Source organism: Populus trichocarpa, chromosome 16 (assembly GCF_000002775.5).
Source record: "Populus trichocarpa isolate Nisqually-1 chromosome 16, P.trichocarpa_v4.1, whole genome shotgun sequence".
Taxonomy (NCBI): domain Eukaryota; kingdom Viridiplantae; phylum Streptophyta; class Magnoliopsida; order Malpighiales; family Salicaceae; genus Populus; species Populus trichocarpa.
This window is the reverse complement of record NC_037300.2, coordinates 2,002,049-2,020,227: the sequence shown is the minus strand read 5'-3', so window position 1 is coordinate 2,020,227 and position 18,179 is coordinate 2,002,049. Positions and strand designations below refer to the sequence as shown.

General features: G+C 31.6%; 1 protein-coding gene across 1 annotated transcript; it reads left to right on the top strand.

Annotated features, from left to right (window-relative positions):
* The first annotated feature begins 14,607 nt into the window (after positions 1-14,607).
* Positions 14,608-16,748, top strand: LOC7458915 (trans-cinnamate:CoA ligase, peroxisomal). The gene is made up of 2 exons (XM_002323202.4): positions 14,608-14,867; positions 14,991-16,748. The coding sequence occupies exons 1-2, from the start codon at positions 14,670-14,672 to the stop codon at positions 16,545-16,547; spliced, it is 1,755 nt and encodes a 584-aa protein (XP_002323238.1). The 5' UTR covers positions 14,608-14,669; the 3' UTR covers positions 16,548-16,748.
* Positions 16,749-18,179: the final 1,431 nt, after the last annotated feature.

The window sequence follows — 18,179 nt, the reverse complement described above, 5'->3', positions numbered from 1 at the left end:
TAAGTAATTTGCTTCAGTTGATTTTGTCAAATGAAAAAATAAAATACGATCCCCAAAAACTCTACTAGCCATGAGTCACCCTTTGCTCTGATGTTCAGACGTGAGGAGAGATGGGAATCCCTTCTGTCAGGATTTGTATGTTCAATGAGAGTGAGAAAGGGGAAGAATTGAGATTCAATCTAGATCCAATTGAAAAAAAGAGGGCACGATCAGAGTGTATAAGGAATTTGATTAGCAAGGGTGTTGAGTGGTTCTACAACAGCAAGGTGAGGGCATTCGAACCTGAAAACAAGGAAAGCTAGATCCAGTCTGGCGAGGCCTATAAGTTGTGTAGTTGGAAATCCGACCAGGAACATACAAATTTTCTTCTCTAGACCGGAAAATTTTGTCAAGAGCGTGGAATGCCTAGAATCTGTTAAAGTTTTTCCCGGAGGAAGATTATAGAGTCACCACCTTGAAAATACGTTGTTCTTCGTACAGTTAAAACCAAAGTACAAAGAGAACTCTTGTTGGGACTTCTTGCCCTAAACAAACAATAATATTCTAAAGTCCTAGGCAACGATTAAACCCTAGACATAGTTTAAATGTCCAGGAAGGATTTACTAGAAGCCCAAACAATGAATAAGCCCTGGGAATAATGAACGAACTATTTGCTTAAGCAATAGGTAATGTGTAAGCCTTAGGCATGGCCTAACAAACTATTTGCTTAAGCCCTAGGCTCGACCCACAACGAACTGTTTGCTTAAGCCCAAGGCCATACGTAAGCCCTAGTAACGACCTCCAACGAACTATTCGCTTAAGCCTCAGACCATGCATAAGTCCTAGGCATTTTAAAAAATTATATTATTTAAACGTTATTGGAAGGTCATTGTCGTTGTGAAAAGTACATTCTAAAACTCTTTTCATAGGCAGTAACAGTGTTACAACAAATTTAATCGGCACCCACAAAGTCAAAATGTTATCAAAATATCAGCTAAGAAGATAGCACAACTCAAAATTAATAGAGAGAATTAAGAATTTAATATTAACAATATTAAAAATAGTAAAAATGTTTGACAGTGGCGATGGTGGATGGTGGGCAATGTGGGGCTGATTTGCTCATTGGTTGCTGTTTTTTGGAGGCGAAAGAGCTAGAGGTTTTTGGTGATGACAGTGCATGTCGTGTCCTCTTGGTAGCTATGGAGATATAGGGTGTTGATGGGTGGTGGCGCTGGTCTTAATTTGGGTTCTCAGCTGGTTTTTGGGCGTCGGTTTGATGATGTGGTGGCTTGATGGTTCGGGCTGGTGGGTCTAGTTCGGTTGGTTCAGTGCGGGTGAAGGGAGAAAGGTAGATATGTGTTTTTATTTTTAGGGTATTTTATCAGTTAGGTGAAGGGTAAAGGAATGATTGTTTTTTACTTCAGTCCATGTATCTGTAAACTTTTAACAATTAATAATATCACTTCGATTATTATAAGAATAATAATTAACAATATCAATTAAAAAATAGTTAAGTTTAAACATATGCCTTCCAAAATCCATTACAAATCAAATAGTCACAAGTCAAGAATTATTCTGAGCAGAGGATCCCTGGCTAGAGAGGTTGGAAGAGGTCTCACCATCACGTTTTTTCCTGGAAGCTCAGGCCGGGAAGGCTCTTTCATCCTCATTTATTAGTCCCCATGCATTCAATACGAGCTAAAATAGTGATCTCGACAGTTTCAAGAGGGACAAAGTGGGGTTTGGCTTCATTTAGGTCAACAACATCCACGACCTTGTTAGTGGCCTCACCCTTTCCATCGATCATAGGAGCTTCTTACGCATTCTCGATAGATAAATCACCTAGATCACCAAGATTCAGTTCGTCGAAGAGCTCTTTGAGGAAACCAAAGGATAGGTCGAAGAAGTTCTTCTAGCACATGGATTTGTGCTAACCGAAAACTCCACAAGTTTGCTGTTAACTTCCTTGAATGCTCGGGATATAACTAGCAACTAGATGGTATGCTCGGGCGCTGCCGGAATTTATAAAACAAATGTGCTTGATGACATTATAATTATGAACCAATGCTAGATAAGTAATAGTAACTGAAAGTGTGATGGAGCCAATATTCTATGACGGTAAAAAAGTTGTCTTGGTGACCAAAAACTTAAAGACTAAATAGAATGATTTGTAGTAATTCACAATGTTTTGTGAGGAAAAACATAGTGTTTTCCCCATATGATTTAGTTTTTTGCTACATGATTTAACTTTTCTGTTAATAAAATAAATAAATTATAAAGCTAAATTCTATACTAACTCAATATTAAAAAAAAATAAAACCAACAAAGACAATTTTGGAAAAAAATAAAAAAAAACCCATGAAGGGAAACATTGTAGCAATTCATAATGTTTTGTGAGGAAAGCTACATTGCTTTCCCCAGTAAAATCGACAAAGATAATTTAAAAAAAAATCATAACACAAAAAAACCATATAGGGAAAACACTATAACAATCTATAGTATTTTGTGAGGAAATCTATAGTATTTTCCCCACATGATTTAGCCTTATTATAATTGCAATTCTCAACCAACTCAATATTAAAAAAATAAAATCGACAAAGATAATTTTGGAAAAAATCATAATAAAAAAAAACCATATGGGGGAACATTGAAGCAATCCACAATGTTTTTTTTTTAAAATTTCAAAGCTAAATTCACAACCAGCTCAATATTAAAAAAATAAAATCGAAAAAGATAATTTAAAAAAAAAAACATAACAAAAAAACACAAAAAAAAAAACAAAAAAAAACCATGTTGGAAACACTGTAGCAATCCACAAAGTTTTATGAGGAAAGCTACAATGCTTCTCCACATGTTTAACCTTACTTGTAATTGTAATTCTCAACCAGCTCAATATTAAAAAAATAAAATCAATGAAGACAATTTTAAAAAAATCATAAGAAAAAAAAAACGTGTAGGGAGACACTGTAGCAATCCACAATGTTTTGTGATGAAAGCTATAATGCTTTCCCACATGATTAAGCTTTATTGTAATTGTGATTCTCGACCAACTCAATATTAAAAAAATAAAATCGACAAAGATAATTTTAAAAAAACCATAACAAAAAAAAAATCATGTGGAGAAATACTGTATCAATCCACAATGTTTTAAAGAAAAAATTATAAAGCTAAATTCTAACCAGCTCAATATTAAAATAATAAAATCGACAAAGATAATTTTAGAAAAAATCATAACAAAAAAGGAAAAAAAAACCATGTTGGGAAACACTATAATTAATAATCCACAGTGTTTTGTAAGGAAAACTACAATGCTTTCCTCACATGATTTAGTCTTACTTGTAATTGTAATTCTCAACCAACTTAATATCAAAAAAATAAAATCGACAAAGATAGTTTTAGAAAAAAAACATAAAAAAAACCATACAGAGAAAACACTGTAGCAATCCACAGTAATTTGTGAGGAAAGCTACAATGCTTTTCCCACATATTATAATTATAATTCTCAACCAGCTTAATATTAAAAAATAAAATCGACAAAGATAATTTTGAAAAAAATCATAAAAAAAACAAAAAAAAACCATGTGGAGAAATACTGTAGCAATCCATAATGTTTTAAAGAAAAAAATTATAAAGCTAAATTCTCAACCAACTCAATATTAAAAAAATAAATTTGACAAAAATAATTTTAAAAAAAATCATAAGAAAAAAGAAAACAAAAAAAAACAGGAAAAAAACCATGTGGAGAAACACTATAGCAATCCACAGTGTTTTGTGAGGAAAGCTAGAGTACTTCCCCCACATGATTTAGCCTTACTTGTAATTGTAATTCTCAACCAGCTCAATATTAAAAAAATAAAATCGACAAAGATAATTTTAGAAAAAAATATAAAAAATCATGTGGGGAAAACACTGTAGCAATCTACAGTAATTTGTGAGGAAAGTTACAATGTTTTCCCCATATATTGTAATTGTAAATCTCAACCAGTTTAATATTAAAAAATTAAAATCGACAAAGATAATTTTATAAAAATCATAAAAAAAAAACAAAAAAAACCATGTGGGAAAAGCACTGAAGTAATCCACAAAGTTTTAAAGAAAAAAATTAAACCAACTCAATATTAAAAAAATAAAATTGACATACAATTTTGAAAAAAATCATAAAAAACTGTAAAAAACTTTGTGTGGAAATAATGTAGCAATCCATAGTGTTTATGAGAAAAACAATAGTTGTAATTATCAACTAATTTAATATTAAAAAAATAAAATCGACAAACAATTTAAAAAAAAAATCATAACAAAAAACTATGTGAGGAAACACTGTAGCAATTAACAGTGTTTTAAAAAAAAATTACAAAGCTAAATTCTTAATTAGCTCAATATTTAAAAAATAAAATCAATAAAGATAATTTTGAGAAAAGAAAACAAAAAAAAATAATAAGAAAAATACTTTAGCAATCCACAGTAATGTACGAGAAAAGTTACACTACTTTCTCAACGTATTTTAGCTATAATGCCTCGGTTTTTGTAATATTGAATTTTAGAAACTTAATCATTAGCTTGAAATTGAAAAGAAATTAGTTATAAGATTAGATTTCTATAATGCATCAATTTACCTTCCGTTCAATTTATATTGGCTTCGTGAATCATTTTGGTAGAATTAATTACAAGTTTCTTCCATAAAAACTTGAGGGTAAGTTCTTAGGATGCGACTTTCTTTCTTTCTTTTTTTCTAGCAGTGATAATAGAAGAAATCATTTGATTTAACTTTGAAATGTACGGATGGAAATTGAGGGGAAAAATGGTTTTTTTGAGAGATAATTAGGAGACATTCAATTTGATATAAAAACTACTTTAAAACCCTAGTTCTCAAAAAAATTAGTTTCGAAAAAAAAAAGAACATGTCCTTTACATAAAAAACATAATATAAAAGAAAATCATATATGCACCAACCACATACCAACTTGGATGCTATTGTAATTTTTTTTTTAAATTAATACATAGAACTGCTGTCACCAGCCGACAAGAACTAAACTGGTGATGGATATCCTTCAATGTTTCCTCGTCATCTTTGACATGTTCGGAGGCTCTAACTATAGATTAATTGCCAATTGCAGCTGTAATGGTGTATATTTATATATTCAATTATCATCATCCACGTAAGGGCTACTTATAAAAACATGCAATGCAATGACTATAATTTTTAATTGCCCCGGTACTTGTTCATGGGATCTTCAATATCAGAAACAAAAAAGGATATATATTTTTTTTATGGTTTCAATTGTTATGGTGGGGTTGTTCGACTTACCTACTTCTTGATTTTTTTATGGTTTCAATTGATATGGTGGGATTGTTTGACTTCCGAACTTGTTTTTTGAAGGAGAGAAAAGACTGCTTAGTTCTTAATTAGGAAGGAAGTCAGTACATCTTATGCAATGCCAGAGAGAATTAAAAACTTTGGCTAGCACGTAGTACGATACTATGATTTTAGTTCTGTCTTGTTTTAATAAAAATACGATTAAATTATAAGTTGGATAGACAATGGATTTTAGCTCTTATACATGTTATGGAAACAGCTCACTAAGATTAATCATTTTTACCCTTTCATCATTTCAAATAATTCTGAAAATATTGAAGGCAACAGGAAAATTCAATGATTCAGTATTGATGGTGTTTAGTTTTAATTAAGATGATGTTTTTGGTAAAATATTTTATAGAATAATATATTCTCTTTTTTTTTTTTGTATTTGATTCTCATAAAATATTTTATAAAAAATAATTCATTCACAATGTCATCAAATAATTTCAATCACCCTCTATTACCATCACCATCTTCATCATTATAAATGCCAATGCCAACACCACCATGACCATTTCCATCTGATTGCTGTCACCCTATAATTACCACTTCATCACTCCACTACTGTCATTATTGCTATTAGCAACATATTTGACTCCCTTAATTATGACTAAGATATATATTAGTGATACTCCACACAATTGTACATTTACTTTGTATATTTATTTCTATTTTTATGATTGTACAGATACCATGTATATGCTGTCTATAAATAAAGATCTCCACACAACATATTAGTGTGGCATTACCTTTACATGGTATCAAAGCTGGTTTGAAATTCTTGCAAGATATTATGGCTGAATTTTCTACCAACCAAATTCCACTCAATACGATGGTTCATATGGAGACCATCAAACTCACTCCCACAAATTACCTCTTGTGGTGTCGTCAACTTGTTCTTTTATTTGAAAGTCAGGATCTAATGGTCTATTTAGATGAATCTTTTCTAGTACTTTCTGTTTAGATTCACCAAGATACTGATCTAGTACCAAATTCTTTTTACAAAAAATAGCACGCATAAGATCATATTATACTCAACCTTCTTTATGCCTTTCTCACTAAGTAATGTATGGCTGAAGTTGTTGATTACTCTACTGCTTATGATGCTTAGCTAGCTCTTGAAGTCTTTTTTTTCCATACAGTTCTAAGATCCGATAAATTCAATTGAAAGACAAACTCCAACTGATACAATGAGGCTCTCGTGGTGTTGCTGAATATGCTCGTTCCTTTCGCTCATTTTATGATCAACTTAGTGTAATTGACAAACTTGTTAATGACACAAATAAGGTATACTGGTTTCTTCATGGTCTTGGATCTGATTATAAAACTTTTTCAATCTCAATATTATCACCATTATCAATGCCTTCCTTTGCCAACTTGGTACCACAGGTTTTCAGCCATGAGCTTTTCTCTCGGTCTCTTCACGATGATTCATCTCTTAGTCTACTTTTGTTACATAACAAGGTTCCTCTTTCAGTGTCATTTTGGTCATCCAAAGTCTGCTATCTCTTCATCCACTTCTGGAAATTTTTCCAGATCTTCGGTCGTTACCTGTCAGTGGTGTAACAAAAAGAGGAACACTGCCAAAAAGTGTCAAAAACTTAGCAAGTTATTAAAGAAAGCCAAAGGGGATGGCTTAATTGAAGCCTTTACTGCTACCTCAGTTGATCCATCTACTAATTCTGAATGGTATACCGATATTGGGGCTACTTCACATATTAAAAATGTTGTTAATGTCTTTGACAGTTCTGTTCCTTATACTGGTAGTCAAAAGGTGTATATCAATAATGGTAATTCCATGTCTATTTCTTGAATTGGAGAAATCAAATCTATTATTACTTCTCATCATTTACCTTTATCTAATGTTCTCCCTGTGGCTAGCCTTACAAAAAATCTTTTGTTAATCAACAAATTTACTCTTGAGAACAATTGCTTAGTCAATTTTTCTTCCTCTGGTTTTTTCATACATGACCTAACAACAAGAATGGTGGTGGGAATAGGTCGATGTAAGAACAAGCTATATGTTTTTTACTGTGGCCATGCAAGTTTTTTTTATCTAGTCTTTTTTACATGTAATCTTCGTGCTTCATCCATTACTTCACATGCATAAATAGGACATCCCTTTTTTCATATTGTTTCCTCTATAAATAAACAAGGTGTTATTTTAGTTTCTGATAATCGGATGATTGATTCTAAACTTTGTTTTGGTTGTTAACTAGGTAAAAGTCATCATTTACCATTCTCTAGTTTAGATCAACAATGTAATTCTTTATTCGAACATATACATTATGATTTATGAGGTCTCTTCCCGGTTACTTCTCCATCTAGTTATAAGTACTATTGCGTTTTGATCGATGAATTTTCATATTTTAGTTGGTTTTATCCGTTAAAACTAAAGTCTGAATTTTTTGACATATTTGTTCACTTTCATAAGTATGTCCAAACTTAATTTGACTTTAAAATCAAATCCTTTCAATGTGATGGCGGTACTGAGTTTATAAATAATCATTTTACCTCATTTCTTCATGAGAATGGTATAATACAACGTATTGCTTGTCCTTATACTCCGAATAAGAATGGCATTGTTGAAAGAAAGCATTGTCATATTCCGGAAACTGGTCTTACACTTATGTTTCATTCTAATGTGCCTTTATATTTATGGGTTGAATCTTTTTCCATGGCTTGTTATCTCATCAATCGTCTCCCATCACTGGTTCTTGATGGTAAGTCTCTTTATGAAACTTTATATGGTCACCCTCCTTCTTTTTCCATGCTCCATACTTTTGATTACCTCTGTTTTCTTTTTCTTCATAATTACGTGCCTAATAAATTGTCTTTAAGGTCTATACTTTATGTTTTCATTGGTTATAGTCACCTTCATAAAGGTTTTCGTTGCTTGGATAAGAAAACTAATCGGGTATACATTTCTCGACATGTATAATTTTTTGAAGAATACTTTCCTTACGCTTCTGCTTCTTCACCTCTTCCATCTTTAGGTGAAACTGATTATATTACTTTTGATGATTCTTCTGACTAGTTTTCTTTTAGTGATACTTCAACTTTAGGTGTGATTTCAGCTCATCGCCTCACATTCTACTCATGTGTTCCTTGTGCTGATTCACACATTCCTTCACCATATTCAGAAGATTTCTTATAGCCTTTATCGCCGATGATGACCTTAGAAACCATACCTTCTGCTTCTTCTTTTTTCTTCTTCTCGTCTACCACCAACCACTAGTCACCCTATGGTTACTCGTGCTAAGAACGATATTGTTAAGCCTCACATTATTCATTCATTGTGGTTTCATGTACATCTTGTAGTTAAGGAACCTCGTGGATTTAAGTTGACCATCAAGCATCCCGAATGGCCTTTTGTTATGGATTATGAAATTACTGCTCTCAAGTAGAATAACACATAACATTTAGTTTCTCGTCCAAGTAATCATAATTTTGTTGGTTGTCAGTGGATTTTCAAGACGAAGCTTTAAGTAAATGGTTCTATAGAACGTCACAAAGCTCGTCTTGTGGCACAGGATTTCTCTAAAAACATGGCATTGACTTTGACGAAACATTCACTCTAGTTGTTCGTCTTGCCATTGTTAGAATTATCTTGACACTTGCTACTATTCATAATTAGGATTTTCATCAACTTGATATTAAAAATGTTTTTCTGCATGGTTTACTTAAAGAGGCAATCTACACGGAACAACCTCTTGGATATATTGATCCTAAATTTCCCTTTATGTTTGTTGCTTACAATGGGCTCTTTATAGTCTGAAACATGCCCTCCAATCATTGTTCTAGCATTTTAATCAGTTTTTGCTTAGACTTGGTTTTCTTCCAAATCTTGCTGATTCATCATTAAAGGCAGCCTACCTTTATAATTGCTACCATTCCACCATCATCATGCCACCATCACAACCGTCACTCCTAGCCTGCCCTCACTTCTTAACCATCACCACCACTACCTTACCATTATCATTTACTACAATTATATTTTTTATTTTATTGTTTACTAAACATCATAAAATATTTTCTATGTAAAATGCTATAGGTAAAATATTTTTTTGTATGTCAAATATTTTATGTAAAACAAACGCCTCTTAGATTGTTGAAGATATTTTAGATAAACTTTATTTATACTTTTAAAATTCATCAATATTCCCATTCACTCTTAACTAAAAATAAAAAAAATATTATATCTATAATCACAACTAATTACTGAATTTGTGAAACTAAATAAATAAATAAATTAGAAAATGATTACTTTTTTTGTAATTGATAAAATGATTAATTTTAAGAAAATAATAATTAAATTATTTACTTTTACAATGTACAAAGATTGTGTTGTTTTATTAAATCATTATTATCTTCACGTAGATAAGAGAGGTTAAGGGCATTGCTATCATTGCAAAATGAATCATGCTCACGGAAGGCACCAAACAATTGACAAATTAACTTTTTTTTTTCCTTTTTATCCAAATCTCAATATCACAACGTCTAGTTAATATGACATTCCCCCCCCCCCCCCCCCTAAGATGGAACCTAAGAATTTCAAGAACAAAAATTCAATTCTTTAAATGCTAGGAGGAAACATACGAGTATTGGAAGTCAAACAATAAATGATAGCATCTTTCCAGTCACTGTCACACCAAAATATAATACGAAAAATATATAGTTAGTATGAATCATTCAATGCTGGATAGAGTAATTAATTGCTGCAAGAAATAACCTATAGAAAGCAACATATACCAACAACTATATATATATAAATGGCCTCCAGCGAAGAATCGGGTAGTTATACATGGCGGCAAAAATAACATCCACACCATTAGGAAAGATCTAAGATTGAAGTCCATGGGAGCCAAAAAACTTCTTTTCTTTAAGGTAGGTAGAGGCAAACTTAACCATGTCAGGCAATATATACATTATAATTAGAAATTAAAGTGAACATACTACTTTTGCATACTGGGGGGAGGAAGGTCACCTTTTCCATCATTAATTGGAAAGGTTAAATGTATAACCAAAAACTTTTGCCGGAAAAAAAATAATGTACTTTTTTATTTGTAGAAATTGAATTGAAAATAGACTAAATTTGTTATATCATTAAAACAAGGGAGGGAGATTTCATGAGTATTTGTTTTTATGTTACAATCTATTTTTTAAAATATTTTTACTGAAAAAGGATTAAAATTAATGATTTTTCAAGTGAAAAACAATTTTAAAAATAGACTGTAACACAAAAAATATTATTTTTAATTATTTTTAAATGATTTTAATATGTTGATGTTAAAAATAAAAATATATAATTAATTATTTTTTTAAGTAAAAAACATTTTGAAAAGCAGGTTGTAATACAAAAGATTAATGTTTTTTTATGTAATTTTAAATGATTTTAAATTAAAAATAAAAAAATATTATTTAAATATATTTTTAGTTAATAAAAACACAGGGTAATATATAACACATTTCATCCTAATGCTAACCCCATTATTGCACGGACATTTTTTTAAAAAAAAAAATTGTTTTCCATTCACACATTGCATTCAGCCGCCACCAAAGATAGGTTTCAATTGTTTGAAAATTTTGAAACTAAATTATTTATGTACTTGTCACTTTACGTCACCCGATATTTTTATTAGAGTTGAATTAATAAAGTTATGTATTAGGTTTAAGCTAACTATTTCAGTTTTTATTCTAAAAAAATTGTTTTACATGATATTATAACTTTTATGATCAAATCATTATAAGTTTAAATTTTATTATTTTTATTTTTTCTAATTAAAGTTTTTTAAAAAGTATAAAATAATAATGAGTTTGTGCTAATTTAAATCTAAAAAATACTTGTTATCTCACCAGATATGTTAAAAACTAATATAAAATCAATATTAAAACCTCATTCAATGGTATTTGTATTATTTTCCTATCAATGTTTGCATTGAGGGATATGTGATTTAGAAAGTCTTTATTTGATAGAAACCCCAAATATATATATATATAGGTTTGATCAAGAATTAGCTTCAAAAACTTGTTTATTGGGTAACCCATACCAACTCCAATTTCTATATTAAGATACATATCCATTCATGAAGTTGGTAAGATGCATGTATCGTTTTCATTTCAACGCCGAGCTTCATTGATAATTAATAGAAAAAAGATGAGCCCTTACATCCATTTAATTATTCATGAACAATATGATGGTAACTCTCGAAGAAATGACAAGTATCTCATTAGCGTGGAAACCACTAAATGAGAAAAACCCAGCACTACAATCCGGCAATTCGGCTATAACAATTTTCAATGCTCAAACTATCACTCACACGCAACATGAAAGAAAAGCAAAGATATAAATTAATATTTAATTAAATAGCTTGTAAAGGAATGCATGGTGCCCTCTATTCCTACATATTTTAGAAGAATTTCATTACATTTATGTCGAAGGCAAAGTCTTTTAACATATCCCTGGCAATATGTTTGCTCATTCTTTAGCTAGATTTGCTTTAAGTGTTTATGGATGTGAGGTATGGCTCAATCAGCCTCCCTCTTTTATTGTTTCTGCAGTTGCAATAATAAAGTTTTGCAGAGTCATTATATATATATGAAAACAAAAAATTAATATAAATATACCACCAGAGTTAAATAGTAGGAATTAAACCAAACAAAGAGTTAAATAGTCCTTAAATATCACATGCAAGTCTTTTATTCCTTAAAATATACCAAAAGTTATAAATATATCTAGGGTACTTAATTTCTTGATGAAAAATTTATCTATTGTAAATGATGTTTTTATCAAGGTAATTTTTTAATGTTTTTTTGACCAATTTTAGTATAATATTTTTATATTTTATAAAGAAACATATGCAACTCAAAATCAATGAAACATAACAAAAGGAGTGTAAATCAAAACACCCTGTAATTCAAGAGAAGAAATTCATGAAGAAAATCAATAAAATCAAAGAATGTCAAATAAAACAACTTATAGTTCAAGGAATGTTTATATCATTTAGCTTGATAGTTACAAGATTCAAATCATTCCAGATATCTCCTCCAAGATTTTATTAGATTTTCATTTATCTTATTCACCGGTTGTTATTGAATGCTATAGATAAACATTTATCTACTTTAGAAGATATATAACTCTTAATTGTATTTGAATGTCTTTGAATTCTTGTTGTTTTATCAATTTTGTGGCCTTGCATAAATAAAAAAATAATAAAAAAGAAAAGATAGAATACTAAAAAACTAAAACAAAATGATGATGGAAGGAAAAAGAAACAAAAAAAATATATCTATCAGTTGAGAAGAACATACCAGGACTTCTAAGAAATTGCCAAAAACTGGTTGAGTAGAGTCAAAATATACAAAATTGGAAATTTTAACCTTATTGATAAAGAGAATTTAATTTTGAGGAAGAAAGTTCAACATTGTATTTTAAGGACTCAAATAGAATTTTTCAAAGTTTAATTAAATTTTATTTAGGGCGTAATTGCAAGGAAAATTAATTCTTAAAGTCAATTTAGGCTTTAATTGGAAGAAATTAAAGTTTAGGGTTTAAATTGTAAATTTTAAGAGTTAATTTGGTCAAATCAGGAGCTTAATTGCATAAATATTAAAATTTGATGGGTAATTAGGGGCTTAAATGAAAAAATTCAAAACTAAGAACTAATTTGTAAGAAGCGCGAGACTTCAAGGTTTGAAATCGATGAAATCAGGGATAAAATTGAAGAAAATTTAAAAGTTTGGTTGTTAATTGAGGTCCAATTGAACACCTGAGTTTTCTAATAACATTGAACTAAACAACTAGGTGGCGACTCCCATGACTCCCCAACGCCACTCGCACACATGCGACACTTTTATAATGTATTTTTTACATTTCAAACTTCTTTTGTAATTGTATATAAATGAGAATAGTCACATGATTTTGACATTAACAAGTTAAGATCATTATTCTATAGAGATTTAGGCAGTTTTTCGTAGCTTCTATATTCCATCACCATGTATAACAACTAGTGACAGAGCATGATCTATGCTTTTGAGGGGCTAAACTCTAATGAAAAAAAATAAGAGTATCTTCTTGTTACTCAGTAGTTAGAGTGCCATAGAAATTTGCAACTCCAAACTCATTCAAACAATTTAGAAACGCATACCAAGTAAAAAATGTGGTAAACTATTTTTTATTAACTAACACGTGAAATTATTCAAACGTGTTATTTTATTAGTCCAAGTTGTATTTTGCAAATTACCAAATCAACTCAAAATATAGTTTTTTAACCATCCTACCAACTCTTGAAGTTATTATTTTTAATCTTCGAACTGCATCTCCATATAGATTAACAGAGAACGTTTTGCATTTTGGTGGTTCCAACCGGAATATTAACTTTGTTTGGGAATACGTGCAAACTGTATTTTTTAAAAATTTAATTTTTTTATTAAAAATTAATATTTTTTTATGTTTTGGATTATTTTAATGCGCTGATTTTAAAAATAATTTTTAAAAAATAAAAAAATATCATTTTAATATATTTCAACATGAAAAATACTTTAAAAAACAACCGCAACCACATCATTTTGATGCATGTGAATGTGGTTGTCACTTTAATATGCAAACATTAATTGATTACTTCAATGGTGGTAAAAATTAAGAATCGATTATATCACATCTTTTCGTCGTCTAATCATGTACAAAGTGATTTGCAATAGAGACGGAATATAAATAAATACATGAATACATGGACATCAATTAAGAAAAATATTTTAAATTTTTTAATTGAGGTTGTTAGATTTTTCAATTGAGGTTGGAACTTTTTAAGTATTCTCAACACTGCTTTTCTTTTAAAATATTTTATTGCATTACCTTACAAACATAGTATAAAATGTCAAGGAAAAATTAATTTCCAATAACTTTGTACTATAAGTATCATAAAGAGGCGACAATTGTTGCAACTGATTTTTGACCTCGTGTTCAAAAACAAATTCAAAAAAACAAAAAAAAAAAAAACTGGGGGCATAATGAAAATTACATAAAAAAATAGGAACCAAAATAAAAAAACGCTTATCGAAATTAAAAAAGAAAAGTTGACGAGGACATATGGAGAAGTTTTAAAAGAATAAGGGTCATATTGGCAAGTTCCAAGACTTTTGCAATAATAACAACAATCATATCATTTACTTTGACAAGTCTTTGCTATGGTTATCCAATTATTTATCTCATTAATTAGGTGGTCCTAACCTTTCAACTTGTGTCCTCGATTCCCTATTTAAACACCGATTATCCAACATCAACTTAAAACTATCCACCAATATCACCTCTTTCTTTCTAATAAAGCAATCTTCCATGGATCAACTTCCAAAATGTGATGCAAATTACGTTCCCCTCACACCCATAAATTTCTTGAAGAGAGCTGCCAAAGTTTATGGCAATCGCCTATCTGTTGTACACGAAAGAACCCACTTCACATGGCAGCAAACATATGAGCGTTGCCTCCGCCTTGCTGATTCTCTCCGTTCCTTTAATATTGCCAAAAACGATGTTGTAAGTTTTTGGATATAGCATATGTCGTGTCCATATTTTTTGTTTTGTTTCGATGGCTAGGGTATTCTTGGACCAGCGTATTTGTTTGTGCACTTACGATGTTATTTACTATCTTATTAACAGGTTTCGGTTTTGGCTCCGAACATTCCAGCTCTGTATGAGATGCACTTTGCAGTGCCCATGGCAGGAGGGGTGATCAATGCCATCAACACGAGGCTAAATCCAAATCACGTTGCCACCATTCTGCGCCATTCAGAAGCGAAGGTCTTCTTTGTTGACTACCAATTTGTGCAGTTGGCAAGGCAGGCCCTCCAAATAATGATGACAAGTGAATCTATTTCATCCAAATTAGTTCTCCCTTCAGTCGTTCTCATTGATGACATTGAGTCACCGACAGGTGCCATTTTCGGCGAATGGGAGTATGAACAACTTGTCCGAAAGGGCAATCCAGGGTACATTCCTTATGAGGTCCAAGATGAATGGGATCCCATAGCCTTGAATTACACGTCTGGAACAACATCAGAGCCAAAAGGAGTTGTCTATAGCCACAGAGGTGTCTTCCTTGGCTCCCTTGGCATAATCATTGGCTGGGAAATGGAAAGTGAGCCTGTGTATTTGTGGTCTCTTCCTATGTTCCACTGTAATGGCTGGACCTTAGCTTGGGGCATTGCAGCACGCGGTGGAACCAACGTTTGCCTACGCAATACCACAGCTAAAGACATGTATAGGAACATTGCTCAGCACAAGGTGACTCACATGTGCTGTGCACCCATTGTTTTCAACATAATTCTTGAGGCCAAACCTGACGAGCGTCGAGAAATATCTTCTCCTGTCCAAATACTTGTCGGTGGTGCACCACCACCGGCCTCACTTCTTGAAAAGATGAAACCATTAGGATTCCATGTCACTCATTCCTATGGCCTGACAGAGGTTGGACCAGCCCTTGTGTGCGAGTGGCAAGCTAAGTGGAACAATCTTCCTAGCCAAGATCAGTCAAGAATCATGGCTAGACAAGGGATTAACACAGTAGCTCTTGCTCATATGGATGTTAAAGATTTGAGTACAATGATCAGCGTGCCTTGGGATGGTAAAACAATGGGGGAAATTGTTCTGAGAGGAAGCACCGTTATGAAAGGATATTTCAAGGACCCAAAGGCCACCGCGAAAGCATTCAAGAATGGATGGTTTGCTACAGGCGATATTGGGGTCATACATCCTGACGGATACTTGGAAATCAAGGACAGATCAAAAGATGTCATTATATCTGGTGGTGAAAATATCAGCAGTGTAGAATTAGAGTCTGTCCTTTACAGCCATCCAAGAGTCCTAGAGGCAGCTGTGGTGGCCATGCCACACCCAGTTTGGGGAGAAAGTCCTTGCGCTTTTCTTGCCATTAAGAAGAACTCAGAAGGGAAATCTGATGATGTCAAAGAAGCTGATATTATTGCTTATTGCAGGAAAAAGCTTCCCCATTATATGGTTCCAAAGAAGGTGGAGTTCATGTCTGAGTTACCCAAGACTTCAACAGGAAAAGTTCAGAAATTCCAGTTAAGGGATTTAACACGAAACTTTGTTGTCTCGGAGAACTTTCCTAGCAAGAAGACTGCCCAAATCAATGCCAAAACGGAAACACAAGGACATAAGGCTCAGCCAGTTCGTGTTCCTTCCTCTCGTCTTTGAACTTGATATGGTTCAACTGTTTATCGCCAACTATCATTCTTTTTCTTCTGAACAAAACAAATAAGGGTTGAGGGTAGGGTTCAACTCGCGCTCGGTTGAGCTTGATACATGCCCTTTCCCTGGCATATATCACGTTACCTGTTTTTAATATTTTTGAATTATGGTTTGATGATTATATATATATTAAGCTTGAAGTGCCAATTACTTTGTTGTTAATTATATAGACATCGAATGCCTCAAGTAAAACGCTGGTCTAGCTAGGGATGCACAAGTCAAGACTGAGTTTCTCGGAATGGGAGCATGCCTTGAAGTTATTAAAAAAAATAAAATGATATAGTGCAATATTGGCTAAGAATCAAGCATGGTCTCTCTACGTACTTTTTGCAATTGGTTAAATTGAATATTGTTTCAAATTTGAATCTTCCGATTAAAAGTGATTTAAACCACTTAATTCATCTCCACTACTAATTAAATAACTAAATGACTGACAAATGTTATGGTGTAATTGAACAAAGAATCTCAAATTACCTTACAATATTGAAAGTAGAGGGGTTGAAATGGCATGATTCAAAGCAAAGATTTAAGTTCACTGAATGGGAAAAGCTGAAGGACTTAACTTGATCTTTAATCTCATGTAACAGAGGATGCTTGTCAAGTTTTATTCCATTTATGTAATATCGATCAAGTATTTACTAATTCAACGCAAAATCCTTTGTATTTGATCATCAGCACAAGCAACCAATTTTCCCTGCTATATATATCATTACTTAAACATTTTAATTAGTGACACTAAACATTAAAATTAAAATACAGAAAACTATTAAATTAATGGGAGCTGTTATTAGATTTTTACCAAAAAACAATTTCTCCATTCTAAAATCAATTATAGTTCTTTTAAGACATTATTCAAAAACAGCCTTGCAGACCAAGTCACACGAACATAATTATGAGACCCAATCTAAAAATTAATTTATAAAAGGATTTAAGTTATTGTATTATTATTTTAATTTGGGATAATTATTTTTATTAAAAAACAATTGTTTTTTTTCTTAGTGTTGACACAATATAAATTAATTATATCACTAAAAACCTAATAAGAATAACCATTTTTATAGAATCAATATCTTTTTCTATATAACTAAAAGTTTAGTCGAGATGAAGATTCGGATCCTGAATGAATTTTTCAGATCAATCCATTAAACCGGTTAAACAACTATATCATGACAACCATAATTAACTAGAACCCCACCATTGTAAACTAGCCGCACCCACACCATCTCATGGCAACCAATGAGTAGTCCACTTAAATCTATGGACCTCCTGTATTTCTCAATTTGATTCGGCTTTCTCTGCACAAATCAGTAGCCCTCGTAAGAAAAAAATATATCTATAATTGTCCTCTCTTCTCTTTCCTATATGGCCGGCCATAAGATTCTCCAGATGATCCACCAATAAATTTTTAACATTCTGCCGACAATTTTTAGAATTAGCTCATGCATGATCCTGAACTCAGATATTGTTAATGATATTCAAATGTTGTTGACTTCATAATCCTTCTTTTATTTATAACTATATATACCCAGTCAACAGTTTAAGTTGAAGGAATCCGTAGACGTATTCTGCCGTTCATGA

What these genes read in the sequence shown, in the direction of transcription:
- LOC7458915 (XM_002323202.4), top strand. Translation starts at nt 14,670, where the DNA reads ATGGATCAACTTCCAAAATGTGATGCAAATTACGTTCCCCTCACACCC. An exon ending in ATATTGCCAAAAACGATGTT is followed by an intron (nt 14,868 to 14,990) that starts GTAAGTTTTTGG and finishes TCTTATTAACAG; the next exon opens with GTTTCGGTTTTGGCTCCGAA.